A 15,451-nucleotide genomic window follows, 5' to 3' on the forward strand; every position below is an offset into this window, starting at 1 on the left:
GCTTGTTAAGATGCACCCTGAGTCTTCACGCACATATCTGAGTTAGTGGGTGTGAGGTAGGGGCCTGGAATCTGCATTATTAGCAGGCATCCCAGGGATACAGGTACCTGGGCCGTCCTTTGAGGAACCCACTTCTACCTTGTTGGACAGGGGCCTTTGTAGTCTGTTGGGGAGGGAGGGGGGAGGGCAGAAGCCTGTTAGGAGAAGCACGTGGGGGAGAATCAAGAGTACAGGGTTCCATGGACTTCCGTGGCGGTCCAGTGGTTAGGACTCCGCACTTCCACTTTAGTGGGCACGGGTTCCATCCCTGGTCAGGGAACTGAGATCCCACATGCTGCGCAGTGCAGCCAAAAAAAAGAGTGCAGGGTTCCTGAGGGCTGTGAGTCTACCCGCTTAACTTTGCCAAGGACGAGTCTAGCTGCCGAGCTGCCCACCCCTGTGTGGGGAATGGAAGGCAACGTGATTGATGGGGTCTGGACACGTCCAGCTGTTTAAAGATCCCCACACATGCCAGCCGGCACCCCATCCTTGGCCAGTACGTTCACTTCTCAAGGCACTTTCCCCAGCGTCCTCATCTGGTCCTGGCAGTGGACAGGAAAAGAAGGCAGCCAACTGCATTTCACTGATGGAGAGACAGAGGCAGGCACAGGGCGTCCAACCATGGTTTGCACCGGGAAGGCAGGGGCAAGAGAATGACGATTCACTGAGTGCCTCTTACGTGCCAGGCACCGGGCCAGACGCTTTATAGGCATCCCTACCTTCATTTCTCACGAGGTTGTTCATGGCCTCCCCCGTTCCACAGGTGACGCTGCGGGCCTAAGTTAAGCAGCTTGCCCCAAATCAGACGCAGTTAGGAGGAGGCAGACACTGGCTTTTGAATCCATCTGCCTAACTCCCCTGCCCAGACTCTTTCTAGAAACTAGACACCTGCCCAGATAACACCAATTCTACCCCTCCAGGGAGCCCTACCTCATCTCAGCTGGGCTCACAGCTGGATGAAGTAAGATCGCAGAGTGGCCCTTGACTCTGCCGCCTGCTGGAGGTTGGCCTCAGATATGCCACGTGTTTCTCCAGTGGTCATCCTGGCTCCCACTTCTTCCAGACCCTCCCTAAAGCCAGCACCTGCAGAGCCAAGAGCCGGGGGCTGATCTTCCAGAAAGCCAGACCCACAGAAAGTCAAGAAGCCAGGAGGAAGTGATCAGCCCCCTCTGTCCCCACATCCCAGTGAACACACGGGTAGAGCCTTGCCATCAAAAGGGCACAGGGTCAGGAAATCCAGGCTCTCATTCCCAGTCACTCGACCTCCTGAAGCCTCAGTTTCACCATCTGTAAGATGGTGACAACACTCTCGTGCTCCTCAAGTGAATGAAGTACGAAATGATGGTTCAGTGCTTGTACTTTAGTACCCCGTGTCATTACATAATCGCTTTGTGATGCAGCCACCTCTAGCACAGAAGCCACTCTGCGCCTATTTAAGGACTAATCCCCTTACGCATCCCTGGGAATGGGAAACCCACTCACTGTGTTAGGCTTCCAGGCTCTCCTGTCCCTCGCTTGGCCTTTGACTCTTGGAAGGCTGAATTTTCTCCTACCAGGATCCCAGATTGTCCTTAGGGAGCTCCCAGGCTGGTTCATTCCCACTGTAACCCCTAAGACTCTCGGCCCCCTCTCTCTTCCTCATCAGTTTGGGTGGTCCCCAGCCAAGAAGCCTCAGGAAGAGCTCTGGGGAGCAGGATTTTACCTGTGTTTCCAGCTCTGCTCTCTAGGGGTGAGGAGGGAGAGGCGGGGATGGGGGCAGTGGGAGCCTCCAGAGAGTCAGGACCCCAGCTCTGCCACCAGCCAGCAGTCACCTGGGCGAGTCACTGTGTCTGAGCTTTAATTTCCTCACCTGCAAAATGGGAACATCGTACCCTGCCTACATCGTGGGGTGATAAAAGGAATCAGTGAGATAACAGCTGTTGAAGGCTCTTGACAGAGTATACCGTAGGTTTCAAGGGTGGGTGGTGACCTTCACCATCCGTTTCAGAACTTGCCGTGAAACAACATGCGGATCTCCATCACATGTCTCACGATGAGTCTCATCTCCCGAAGGGAAGGGTGAAGAGAAAGCCGACGCTGGTGAGCACCTCTTATCTGCCATGCTCTGCGCTAGATGCGGCCTCCCCACGATGCTGTGAGGTTGGAAGTAGCCCCATTTCACAGCTGAGGAAACTGAGGTTCAGAGAGAGCCAATGATCTGCCAGAATGATGCAACTGGAAGTGATGAAGGTGAGGCCTCCTCTCTCTTCTCTCTGCTCTCCACACCTCCACAGGGGTTACGGTGGGTGGAGGGGCACAGGCTTGGGGTCCTGCATTCAGTTTTCCTGGAAGGGACCCAGCCAAGAAGATAAGCGTTTCTGATGTTCAGTGGAAACCAGAGAGTGAACAGGATTCCGTCTGTACCCAGGGCTTTCTGGGGACACACCTGTATAAGCAGCAGCCGTTCCCAACAGAGCGTTGTTCCTGGGAAAGCAGGACAGCAGCCAGGGCTGGGCATTTGTTTGGTTATCTGACCATGTGGGAAGCCTGAGCCTGTGGGCCGGCCACACCCTGCCACTCCACCTCTGCCTCGCTCATCATTCCCTGGGGATGCCCAGCCCTGCCTGCCCTCATCCTCTCCTGGCCATGGGGGGCGGGCGGGCGGGGGCTGGGTCCCTCAACCTACTCACAGACCAAGTGAGAGACTGACTCCTGGTTACAGAGAGTGTGTTTGTATGTGACCTGAGAGGAAGGGTGAACAGACTGCGCCAGGAGTGACCTTGTACCGCTGTGGATGTCTTGCTCGTGTGTGAGCATCTTGTCCGGCACTCCTAGGAGTGTGGCTGTGTGTCCTGCTAGATTGGGGGTTGGGAGGTGCCTTGAGTCCCCTGATCACTTTTTGGGTGTGTTCGTACGTCCTGTTAGGTGTGCTGGGGACAGGGGTGCCCTGGGTCCCCTGACCACCTCGACGAGTGCTGTCTGTGTGTCCTGTTAGGGATGTGTGTGTACTGGGGGGTATACGGTGCCACCGCAGCCTCAAGCAACTCTGTACGGGTACGTGTGTCCTGCAGGTGTGAGCAGTGGGAGCTTCCGCCCAGTTCTGCACACGTTTCTGTGCGCTGGGAGTGTCCTTGCACACCGGTATGTGCCCTGTGTGAACGGAGCCCAGAAAGTGCGGGCACGCGCGGGAATGTGCGGGTCCCTGCTCAGCTCCCCGCCTGTCCTGCGGTGCGTGAGTGGAAGGCGCCCGGTGGCCCTGCCCGCCGAGTGTGCGCGCGCGGGGTCCCGGGCCGGCGTGCGCGCCGGTGTGAGTGCGAGTGAGTGCGGCGCCGCTCAGCTCGCTCCGCGCCGCGCCGCCCTCGCCGCCCGCACTCTCGCACTGCTCGGCGGCTGCCGGTGACGCGGGCTGGGCCCGCCCCCTGCCTGCCGGCCCCTGGCACTCACTCGCGCCGGCCGCCGCCGAGCAGGCAGCAGCCGCCGAGCAGGCAGCAGCCGCGTCAGGGCCGTCCGGGGGTGCCGCCGGCGATGCCCGCAGCCCCCGCCGCGCCCTGCCGGGCCTGCTGAGCCGCCCCCGGGCCGGGGCCGCGCCGGGTCTGGCCGGGCCGCGCCCGGGCGGGGCCGCGCTGCCTGCATGACCCTCCGGCGGCGCGGGGAGAAGGCGACCATCAGCATCCAGGAGCATATGGCCATCGACGTGTGCCCCGGCCCCATCCGGCCCATCAAGCAGATCTCCGACTACTTCCCCCGCTTCCCGCGGGGCCTGCCGCCGGACGCCGGGCCCCGCGCCGCTGCACCCCCGGACGCCCCCGCGCGCCCGGCCGCGGCCAGCGCGGGCCGCCGCAGCCCCTCCGACGGCGCCCGCGACGACGACGAGGATGTCGACCAGCTGTTTGGAGCCTACGGCGCCAGCCCCGGCCCCGGCCGCAGCACGGCGCGACCGCCCGCCAAGCTGCCCGAGGACGAGCCGGACGCCGACGGCTACGAGTCCGACGACTGCAGTAAGTTTCCCACCCGCCGGCTTCTCGCCCCCTCCCCTGCGCGGCTGCTCGCGCTCCCGACCTCGCCCGCCCTCGGTTCCCCTGCGACCTCGGTTCCCCCGGCACACCCGCCGCTGTGTCGCTGCCCCCGGCCGCGCTGTGCGATCTCCGCGCGCCCTCCGCGCGCCCGGCACACACAGCCCCGACACCGCCCCCGAGCAGATCGGAGAGGTGGGAAGTTCGGGGGCCCCCCCGGGGGTGTCCCATTTCCGGGAACCCAGCTCCCCGGAGCCCGCGCCGCGCCCCCTCTCGGCCCGCACGCCGGGAGCCCCGGCGCGGGCGGCGGCTTTTGTTCCTAGGCAGGGCGGAACTGCGCCCCGGGGAAACACCAGTTGCTGCCGGCCGCGCGGTCGCTCCCCGCTCCGGAGCTCGCGGCGGACCGGCCCTTCGGCCGAGGGTCGGGCTGGGCGAGAGGCAGAGGGCGCCCGGGGCCCGGGCCGGGCGGCCTCCCTGGTGGGGCCGGTGGCCGCAGAGCGCGGCGGCTTGGCTGGCGTGGGGGCGGAGGACCAGGGGACCGCGGGGCCGCTTGTCCTTTGGAGAAACCTTGGTGGTTCCTCCTCCCGCGTCCGTTGGTCCCGCCGCTCAGCTCGACCGGGCCGCCGACCTTCGCCCACCTGTTACACCCGCTTCCCCGGCCGGGAAGGGCCCCCCACCCCAGCCCGCGCCTCCTCCTCCGGGGCTGAGCCCCGAACTCCAGGTAGTAGGCAAGCGCCAGGGCTCCCGGGGCCTCCGGGGCCGAGGACCGGCCGGCTGGCGCTCCTGGCGCCTTTCTGGGCTCTGAGGGTGCCCGCGCCGGGACTGGAAGGGAAACCGAGAACGAAGAGGTCGCCGGGCGGTGCGGGATGGGTTTACGTGGGATGGGGGTGGGGGTGGGGGCTGCGCTGCTCGCCAGGCCCCCAGCCCAGCTGTAGCCCCAGCCGCGTCACTCTCAGAGCTGGAAAACCCGAGTCAGACGCCGGCCCTGCCTGGGAGGTGGACCTTTCTCGGGGCAGGGGTCGCTCGCCGACTTCCCCCAGGCTTGCCGGGTCCCATCCCCCGCGCAGCGCAGCGAGGCTGGCTGCGTCTGGCTTGAATGCCCACACGGGCCTCAGGCTGGGGGTCTGGAGTTTCCCCCAGAATAAAATGTGCCTTTGGAAGCTGACAGTGGGGGTGACCACTGCGGGAAGAGGTGGGGCCCGACCTCTCATCACCCTACCTAGGGAGGCCCAGGCGGAGCAAGTGGGAGGAGGCTTGTCAGACCGTGGGTCGCTCGGAGCCGGGCCTGTGCTGGGAAAGCTGCCTGCTCTGCACTTTCTCGGGCCTGGACCACAGCCCTCTGGCCAAAGCCTGGCGTAATGAGGCGCTGCCCTCTGGGCATGGGGATGGGGAGCAGTCCTCTCCCTCCACTTTCCTGCCGGCCTGGGGAAACTGGGTCGGGAGAGTTTATTGCCCTCCGGGCTGTATCCTGAATCTTCACCCCCCCAGCTCCTGGCACCTTGGGCAAGGCACTTGCTGTGCCTTTGGGCAGGCCCTAACTGAGACCCAGGTCACCCCTTTGCATGCCCTGAATCTTCAGCCAGCTCCAGAAGAAGGGGTGAGGAACTTGTTCCCATTTCCAGCATCTTTCCTGCTATGCCAAGGGAGCAAGCGAGCAGGGCAGGGCTTCTGCCTGAGCTTCAGGCCCTCCTGGTGCCACTCAGGGCCCTCTGATGACATACGGCTAAGAGGTGAGAAATCTGGTTGCTTCTTTTGGCTGTCCCTGAACCCACAGGCAAGGAGGGGACCCGAAAGTACCCCATCTTCAGTCCATCAACTCAGCAGTCCTTCACAGAACACTCTCCTAGCAGCAGAGACGGAACAGGGCTGGGGCCCTGGACCCAGAGAGCTCATTGTCCTGCCAGGGGACAGACGCACGTGAGGTCAGCGGTACAAGGTCTGACACAGCCTTGCCAGCCTGAACCATGGGCTGGCCACACCCATGTCACCAGGGCACTCTGCTGAAAAGAGCCAAGGTGGACGGTGTGTGGCTGAGCCAGGGCCAGCTTGGCCCCCTCATTCCCTTCAAGGGGCAGCCACCCTGGGCTTAGACCCCCTCAGTGGCCGAACAAACATCCCACCATGGGAGCACAGAAATCTTGGCTCCTGCCCATGGGGGGACCAGGTTCCGGGTGGAACCGCTCTCTACCCAATACTCCAGGCTTTACCCCCGTCTCAGCTCTGACAACCAGATCCCTACAATAAGCCTAAATGATTCAAGCCAGATGGTTCATTACAGCTTTAGCCAGGGTTATGCTATTTGCTGCCCTAATTATTGGATTATGTCTGTTCTAACAAAAAGAAATTAGGACGGTTGCTCTGTTGTCCAAGGCTGAGAGTGAAGTGCTGTTTATTTATTCGGCCTTTTTTTCCTTCTCTTTAAAGCCCATCCTTTATTAAGTCACCTCAAGGCATAAGCACAAAATTGACAGGTTCCAAATTGATCTAATAGAGGAGCACTGATGGGGAGAAGATGCAGAAATGTTACAGTTAGAAGTGTCCCCCCAGTGCCCTTCCCCTCCCAGTGGTCCACAGTGCAGCCTGGCTAAGCTGGACTCCACTGCTTGCTGCCCTCCTGATGGGTCCTATGTCCCACCCTCCACATGTGCTGCTCCCCTGCCTGAGATGCCCTCCCACCCAATCTCCACCTGTGGAAACAGTCCATTCTGCAAAGCTGTAATGACTAGGATATTCGGGGGTTGTAGGTAACAGAAAAAAATTCAGAGTGCCTTAAACAGTGAGGAGTATGGAGGTCATGTGGCACTGGGGTGGATTCATGCAGCCGCTCGTCAGCAGCATCAGTGGTGATGGTTCTGTCTTTCCACTTGGCCATGCCCTTTTCCTCTTAGGCTGACCTCCCTCATGGTTCAAGGTGGCTGCTGCAGGTCCAGACATCACATGTAACAATAAGATCCTAAATTTGATAAGGATCAGTTTCCTCTCCCATGTCTCAGTTTAAAAGTGAGGAAGCCTCTCCCAGAAGTCCCCAGGAGATCTGTCCTTCTGTCTCGGCCAGAATTACATCTCTTGCCCATGCTTACACCTGCCCCTGCATGATTCACCCTGGGCTAGGTCAGGACTGATCCCCACAGAGGCCTGGAGCAAGGATGGAGGGGAGGAATCGCTGTTAGGCCTGCCCAGAAGTCCCTCAGCTCGAATAATTTCCCTGTACCCGCTGGCTGTGATTCCCTTTCCTTGGAGCCAAGTCATATTCTACCCGGACCGTATTTCTATGCACTTAACCTTATAAGACCAACTAGGTGTCGGGCGCTGTGCTGAGTGTGGAGGTTCCAGAATGCCTGAGACACGATCTCTGCCATCAGGGAGTTCATGGAAACCGTGACACACAAGTAGCCCAGCAGTGAGGACAGGGAGTCAGGAACCCAAATGGGAAGCACCGGCTTGCACAGAGTTCCCCCACAGAGAGGGTGCTCTGAGGCTGGGAGGAGGGAGGAGGGAGGACGCAGCCTGGCTTAGTGGAAGGAGGAAGAGTCGAGTGGCTGGAGCAAGGGGAAAAGGCCTCTGATGATGAGGCCGAAGCGGTCATATCACAGACGGCCTTGAATGCCACACCAAGGAGGTTGAACTGAGTCCAGGTGGCAGTGGAAAATTTTTGAACAATGTAAAGAATGAATAGGTTTATAAAAGTCCTAACCCTCTGCCTCTGAGCTCCCGAGAAGCAGGGCTATATGGTGTGTGGCTCATTCCTCTTTGTACCCCCTGCAGCGCCTGGTCAGTGCCTCAGTTTCCCCAACTATGAAATGCTTTCAACGCAGCCTTGATCATTTTCTGTGGTTCTTGCCATGTTTTTTGTTGTTGTTGTTGTTGTTGTTTTTAAACTATTTCAGAGGCTTGACATTTTTCTTAAAAAACCAAAACAAAACAAAACCAGGGCTGGTTTCCTACTCCCAAGGGTGTACGGGTGAGGAAAGTCCAGGTGCAAACCAAGGTCAAAATGATGCTGTCAGTCTCCATCAGCAGAGCAGAGGGATGTGCTGCCTTAGAGGAACTGACAGGGGCTGGAGCTTGATTGTCTCTGAATTAGCCCCATTAAAGCTCTATAATTATCAGCAAGCTGGTGACAACTCTCAAAGGCCCATTAGTGACCAAGCCTCATTATTTATCCAAGGATGTTAACTTTAGCCAGGAGGTGTGATTTGAGTGGCTGGAGGACAGGACCCTGTGGCTCACACAGACAAGCACCTTCACCTGCCCTCAGGGCCCGCCTCGCCTGCACAAGCCCAGGGGGTTTTTCAACTGAGAGGCTCCTCCAGGGCGGTGGCTGAGCCCTTCCCGCTCCCCACACCCCAAGAGCAATTCTGTTTTTCTCTCTTTTGTTTCTGCGTTGCACCCTCTCAAGAGTTCAGCTAAACAAAGCAGCAGACAAAAAATTTTTGGAAGCCACTAAGCTTTAAGGCAGGAGCTATCAGGATGGAAGTGAAGAGGCTTGGATTCTGCATCCAGCTCTGCTGTGCCACCCTGACCAAATCACCTCCCCTCTCTGAGCCTCATTTCTCCAAATAGGAAATAAAGACTTTTATTTATGAGCGATGAGAGAGCTTTTATTTATGAGCAATGAGAGAGCTCCACCACTGGCAAGTCTCTAAAAATGGTGACTGAGCTTCTATTTATAAACTATTATTTCTTATAAAACTTGCATTGGAGTTCAAAGAAATTCATCAATCCCATCCTGGGGCAGCACTGGGCTTGCTGTTCCTTCCTGGGAAGTGAATACCAGTGTTGGTTTCACTGAGCAGCATCAGGCCTTCCTTAAACACGGATGTCTGTAGAGCCAGTGGAAGGGACCCCTCTCCGCGCCTGGAGCTGAATTTCCCAGTGGGGACTCTGTCTGCTGGCTTGTCCTTCTCTGGAATTGGGAACCGGGCAGAGATCGTGGACTGTGTGTTTTAATAGATGAGCATCACACCACATCTCTGCTCTCATGAGCAGCTGGAGAATGAGTTGGTTTGGATGGACTGGCCGTGTAGATTGAACATCTGCTCTTTGCTGGTGTCAGAGGTGTGGCCGAGGCATGGTCCCTGCCCTCAGGAGGCTAATGTCTGGGGGGCACAGCCACAGGTTAGGTCTGAAGGGAACAGCAGACTGATTTAGTGTCGTGCAAAGCCAAGAGCTTTAGAGACTATTATTACAAAAGCCTGGGCCTGGAGAAGCTTGGGCCCATGGCTGTTAGTTGTTACAGACGTGGTGACAGATCGCACTCCCTTACAGCACCTCACCTGCTTACCCGCACAGAGGGGAGCTAGGATACAGGCAGCAAGAGGCCAGATACACCTGGACTAAAGCACGCATGCTCCACTCGGGGAAAAGGACTTTAGGCTCCGCTCAAGGCCTGTTGAGGTTTTTTTTGTTTGTTTTTTTTTTTGGCTGAGTTGGGTCTTCGTTGCTGCACACGGGCTTTCTCTAGTTGCGGTGAGCGGGGGCTACTCTTCGTTGCGGTGCGCATGTTTCTCATTTCGGTGGCCTCTCGTTGCAGAGCACGGGCTCTAGGCATGTGGGCTTCAATGGCTGTGGTGTGCGGGCTCAGTAGTTGTGGCTCAACGGGCTCTAGAGCGCAGGCTCAGTAGTTGTGGTGCATGGGCTTAGTTGCTCCGCGGCATGTGGGATCTTCCCGGACCAGGGCTCAAACCCCTGTGCCCTGCATGGGCAGGCGGATTCTTAACCACTGCACCTCCAGGGAAGTCCCATGGCCTATTGACTTTTAGTTTAGACACAGTTTTAACAAGTATTCTCACCTGGTTTCATAGAAGAAACAAGTAACTAGTGAATAGGAGCGAGAGCTGTTTGTGCTACCAGGGGCAGGTACTCTAACAGGAGTTTCAAGCTGATGGCAAAGGAGGAGGCGGAAAAAATGAAGAAAACCTCAAAAAAGAGTGGCCGCCTGGGATCCCTCGGTGGAGGAGTCATCTCACATGCCCTTCTGTGTCTGGGCTGGGACCCTGACACACAGAACAGTAACCGTAGTCACAGCAATGACTCAGGTTATTCTGAAAAGTGTACGTGACCATTTGTGTATTCTGCTCACAAAGGCTGGGAGGGGAGTGATCCAATTCAGAATGAGTTCATTCCAGAAAGTGTCTCAGAGGGGCAAGTACAGTTATCTAGATAAATCACCTAAATGGATCTGCTCCTTCTATAATTATCTACTGAGTTCTTTCTGTACCCCAGGCATGGTGTTAAAGCACAATGCCATGAGGTGGATGCTGTTGTGTCTCCATTTTGCAGATGAGGAAACTGAGGCACACTGAGACTAGATACACTGTCTAAGGTCACACAGCAAGGAAGTGCAGAGCCAGGATTTGAACCCAGGGTCAGACGTCAGAGGGCAGGTCTCGCACCCTACGGGTGCCCCCGCCAGACAACGACAGAGACACTGAGCTGTGTGCCTGACCCTGTATTAGGAGCTGGGGTGCAAGACAAGTAGTGGCTGGACTCGGCCAGCAGGCTGTGGTTTGCTGTAGACGCACACTGGGCACCCCTGGCCTCCCCTGAGCATCACTCCAACCACTCTGCCCCCCACCCTCTGGGCTGGCCTGTGGTTGGAATGCCCCTTCCCCCAGCCCCAGTGTGCACTGGCCAAGCCCTACTCGTCTTGCATGGCTCAGGTGAAGCGTCACTTCCTCCAGGAAGCCTTTCCTGATGGCCCCAGTTCACATCCAGGCCAGGCATCCCCCGTGAACCCTCCATCAGTCCTGGCCCATGAAACTTTGTTGTGACCAATCCTTTTCATCTGTTCCTCCCATTAAGCTGTGCTTTTCTCGGGGCAGGAACCCTGTCTTATTGATATCTTCATTCCTGGAGTCTGGCATATTGTAAACACTTGGTAAAGAATGAATGAATGAATGAGATGCCAGTTGGCCAGCCCAGCAGCCTGCAAGGAGGGTCTGGGTTTCTAAAGACATCCTGTGAATGTGTACCTCGTGGGGAAGAGACTTGCCCCTGAGGTCTGCTCCCACCCACAATCCTGGCCTTCAGGCCAGGAACCATGTGAGAAAAGCCACAGCTGCCGTGTGTGATCACGCCCGAGGGTGGCAGCTGCATCCAATCACTGCTGCACCCTCTGGCCAGCCCTTGGGAATCACTCGCTGCCTTTTAAAGGCTGGGGGCAGCAGCACGCGGGCCCAGCTCGCTCCTCACAGCCTGCCCAGGGCTCCCGAGGGACCGGGGAGACCAGGGAACCGCAGCCCCAAGTGCTGCTGGGGGGTGGTGAGTGGGCCAGCCAGTCGGCCGGGCTGGGGCCTGCAGTGTCACAGAGACTGACCCCTCTGCCTTCTCGCACACTCCTGGGACAGTTAAGAGGCAGGGGGAGCTGAGGTGTGGAGCCCTGGCCGGTGGTTGCACCAGGAGGACAGGAACCCCTTTAGCTGAGCGCACGGCACACGTGGCCCCACCCTGGACCAGCCACGGGCCGCGAGGCACGGCGCAGGGGTCAGGGGCCCACTGCCCGGCTTTGACTCTCAGTTCACCGCTCGCGGTGTCTGGAGGTGACGGGCCTAACCCCCCCGCCCCCGAGCCTCCTTCCCAGGGTTGGGGTCAGTATGCAGCAGGCGCTCTGCTGGTGGCAGTCAACACGGTCACTGTGGCACCTCGTCCGGCCGCGCAGGGGTGGGTGACACTTCTCCACCGTGTGGGCCCGGCGTGACCTGAGCCCTCCCTCTCTGCAGCCGCCCTGGGCACGCTGGACTTCAGCCTGCTCTACGACCAGGAGAACAACGCTCTCCACTGCACCATCAGCAAGGCCAAGGTAGGCCCCACCTGTGCGCCAAGGGCGAGGAGGGAGTTCTCGCTTCAGTCATCTCAGCTGCTCCTGAGATGTAGCTGCCTCCCCTACAGCGAGGCTTTCAGGGGAAAGAGTAGAACAGAGAAGCCAGAGAGAATGGTGGGGGGCAGGCAGCTTTCAGGAAACAGAGGCCCCAGAGCTGGGGAGCTGTCGAAGGAGGGAAGGGCAGGCGGGGAGGTGACAGGCCTGTCCTGCAGGCCAAGAGGAAGGGTTGGACTTGGGTGCCTCCGGACTCCCCGAGGAGGCTCTGGACGCTGACGCCACGCCAGGCGGGGGATTAGTCTCTGGTCGCACCGGCCTGAGCTTGCTCTCTGGGTGGAGGCGTGGGCGTCTGTAAACCCCACGCTGGTCCTGCCCCGGGCTGGCATGGTCAGCTCTGTTCTCAGCCACGCTGTTCCCTTCGTCCCCACACCGCAACGCTCCCCCTGGGAGGAAGGTGCCCAAGTTGATGCTCTCCCGCAAGGTAAGGGCAGCCGTGCGGCCTGGTAGACCTCCCGGTAGAGCTGTGGAAGGGCCTGGGCCTGGCTCAGGGCGAGGATCTTCCGGCATCGCTGCCCGCGCCCAGCCCCGCACCACCAGCCCCCTAACCTGCGAGCTTCTCTGCCCCTCCCCCACCCTGCCCGTGGCTCTGCTCACCCAGAGGGGCAGGCTGCCTCGTTCTGCCCCAGCTGTGCCCCACCCGGCCTGGGCCGCCGTGGCTGGACTGCCGTGGCAGCGGTGAGCAGTGTCCCTGTGGGCCAGCACCATCCGCCCCCCTGCCCTCCTCTGGGAGCTGCCCGGGCTGTGACACAGGGCATGCCCTGCCTTCCTCCCTGCCCTCCTCGAAAGGGCTCCAGACCTGCCCTAGGTACAGAGCTGGGAATCTGATAACCCCCAGCTGTGCTGAGGTGGAGGGCAGGGTGCACGGCCCCGGCAGACCCCTTCCCCTCTCCCTCCACCCAGCTGTGTAGAGGTTGTCCAGGCCTGGGGACTGGGAATGGGCCCTGGCTGCCAGGCTGCTCTGGCCAGAGCAGTCCCTTCTCCCCACCCAGACTCCAGGCCCCGCCTGTGCTGTGTGCCCCGCCTTCCCTACCCAGGCTCTAGAGGGGCTATGTGGGTGTACTGGGGGGTGTGTGTGTATGTGTGTGCACACGCGTGTGTCCACTTGGGTTTGTATCACTCAAGGCATTCGAGATGGGGGATGGGAGGACCCTGAGCCATGGTCGCTCCCACATTCTCCAGTTCATCCTCTGCTTAGATCCAGTTCTGCAGGGGAGGGGTGGTGCAGGCATGGGAGGAGCTGGGGCTGGGCTGGGGTGTGAGGAGGAGCCCCAGGGGGTAGGAAGGCTGAGGCCGACAGGCAGAGCCCCTCGGGGGCCTCTGGGAGGATGCCAGATGCCCCAGCTCTGGACCCTAGATTGGCCACCCTCCCTCCAGGTGAGCAGAGCTGCCTCAGTTTGCTATCTGTAAAATAGGGTTAATCATCCCCACCTATGTGGTGGTTGTGAGCATTAAATGAGTGAGTGCTCAGTACCTAAAGCTGTCCTGCAGGACAGGGCCTGGCGGCAGACACCCCCCCCCCACCCACCCCCCGCACCACACACACACGCACGCACACGCACATACGGGCACTCGTATCCACAGCAGAACTGGAAAGTTCCACCTTCGTGCGAAAGGGTGAGAGGCGGGATGAGAGGCCTGTGTTGGGAAGGTCTGCCTCTCTGCCACGGTGCACGCAGGGCCTCCCAGCCAAGCCTCGTCCTGGAGCCGGCCCCACGGAGCAGGGCAGAGCTGGAGCCCCGGCAGCTCCCGGCCCAGCTCAGATGCCTCCGCCCTCAGCCGCTTCTCCGGCATCTTTCTAGGGGCCCGGCATGTAGGGGAAGGGGAGCAAATGCCCCACCAGCAGGCCCCGCGTCAGCATTGCCTGCTCAGCTCCCCCAACAACCCTGAGATGTGGGGACTATTATCCCATTTTACAGATGATAAAGCCGAGGCTCAGGAGGCAGATGAAGTCATCCACTTACCCAGCTGATAAGTGCAGGAGCTGAGACCTGAACCCCGGCCAGCCTGGCTCTAAAACCCGTGGGCCCCTTCCCGGTAGCAGAGCAGTGCTCGTTGGAAGTCGGAAGGCCCCACCTCAGATCTCAGCCCCTGCCTGGGAGCTCCTCCGAACCAAGGTGGGGAGGGGGGAGAGGAGCCTCAGCTCCCCTGGGAGGTGGGGGAGGTGGGCTGGTCATGAGCAGCCAACTTGCAGCTCATCTTTGAATGAGGTTGTGGGGTTGCCAGCTCTACCCCACACATGCCCCAGCTGCCTTCCTCCATCCCCGTGTGCCATCCCGGAAGCAGAATAGACGATTATCACAAACAGGAGCAAGCATGAGGTCACCTAGGCCCCTGTCTGTTTATGGTTCCGTGAGTTCCGTGGCTGTGCACACTTGACTGGTGGTTGAGAGTGAGTGAGGGGTGCCATCTTGTGGAGGGACCCTCCACGGCCGGCCAGCTTGTGTGGCTTCTGGGGACACAACGTTTTCCCATGGCCGCAGAGGGAAGCGTGTGGATGAGCGGACAGAGGGTGACAAGGACCTAGGGTTGGTGAGGGAAGTCGCAGTGCATGGGGAGCAGGGAGAAGGGGGATTGGGAAGAAGGAAAGGCCTGACCACAGCAGGAGAACGAGGGCCTCATTCAGAGAAAGTGGTCACCTGGCCTGCAAGATAAGGAAAACAGAAAGAGGCTGATCTGGCAAAGGCACCCCGTGTCGCCTGCCCAGGGCCAGATGTTTGGGGAGGCGGGGGGGGGAGATGGCACCAGCACGGAGCCTTCCTCGCCACCCCCCATTCTGGGGGGGTGGGGCAGGATTGCTTCTGTGAAGAGGGTCATGAATGGACCCAGCCAGGAGGCCCAGGGGGCGGGGATGCCTGCTGACCCAGGTGCCAGGAGGCCTTGGCTGCTGTGTCCCCAAGCCCCCAGTGACACCCTTTGCCGTTCTCCTCTGCTCAGGGCCTGAAGCCGATGGACCACAATGGGCTGGCGGACCCCTATGTCAAGCTGCACCTGCTGCCAGGAGCCAGTAAGGTGAGGGGCCTGCCCGTCGTGACTGGGGCCCAGGCTGGGCTTGGGGCACCCAGGGAGGCCCACAGCTCCCACACCCACTCAGAGCCCAAGCAAGTTGAGGGGTTCACTCCACCTCCACCCAGAGCACCTAGTCACCCCCACACCCTCTAGGCCTCCCAGGGACCTTGAGTCAGCACCACCTGCCTACTGAATTGGGGAAACTCCCCGGGAGAATTTCTAGGCCAGCGTTTTATAAGAAACACTCTCAGCTGGACGTTAATACTATGCGCAAACAAAGGGTTCTGTGGCCAGATAACACTGGGAAACATTGTTAAACAGGTTTCTTTACTGCAGGACTTACCAGAGCCTTTAATGTGTTGATGGGCTGCTCTGTGATGCCCCACAAGGGATATGGAGTAGTCAGCAACTGCCCAAATTATTTGACTACAGAACCCTTGTTCCTGTACCAGATGACCTGACAAGCAGACCAGCCCAACAGGTGCATCTATGAAAGGAGAGGAAAAAAATTTTTTTTTAATTCTCTATGAAAAGC

The 15,451-nt window shown here is 59.4% G+C and overlaps 1 protein-coding gene across 2 annotated transcripts in view; it reads left to right on the forward strand.

Annotated features, from left to right (window-relative positions):
• The window catches only part of DOC2B (double C2 domain beta), a 50,287-nt gene that overhangs the window by 19,836 nt on the left and 15,000 nt on the right, over window positions 1-15,451 (forward strand). For both annotated transcript variants that reach the window (XR_014257941.1, XM_082443553.1), the window contains exons 6-8: window positions 2,027-4,016; window positions 11,753-11,832; window positions 14,845-14,919. Coding sequence is in view for 1 of the 2 variants with exons in the window: in XM_082443553.1 (XP_082299679.1) it covers window positions 3,650-4,016; window positions 11,753-11,832; window positions 14,845-14,919 (522 nt within the window). In the remaining variant the exon portion in view is untranslated. The remainder of the gene's footprint in view (window positions 1-2,026; window positions 4,017-11,752; window positions 11,833-14,844; window positions 14,920-15,451) is intronic.

Source organism: Balaenoptera physalus (genome assembly GCF_965194825.1).
Source record: "Balaenoptera physalus genome assembly, chromosome: 20".
Taxonomy (NCBI): domain Eukaryota; kingdom Metazoa; phylum Chordata; class Mammalia; order Artiodactyla; family Balaenopteridae; genus Balaenoptera; species Balaenoptera physalus.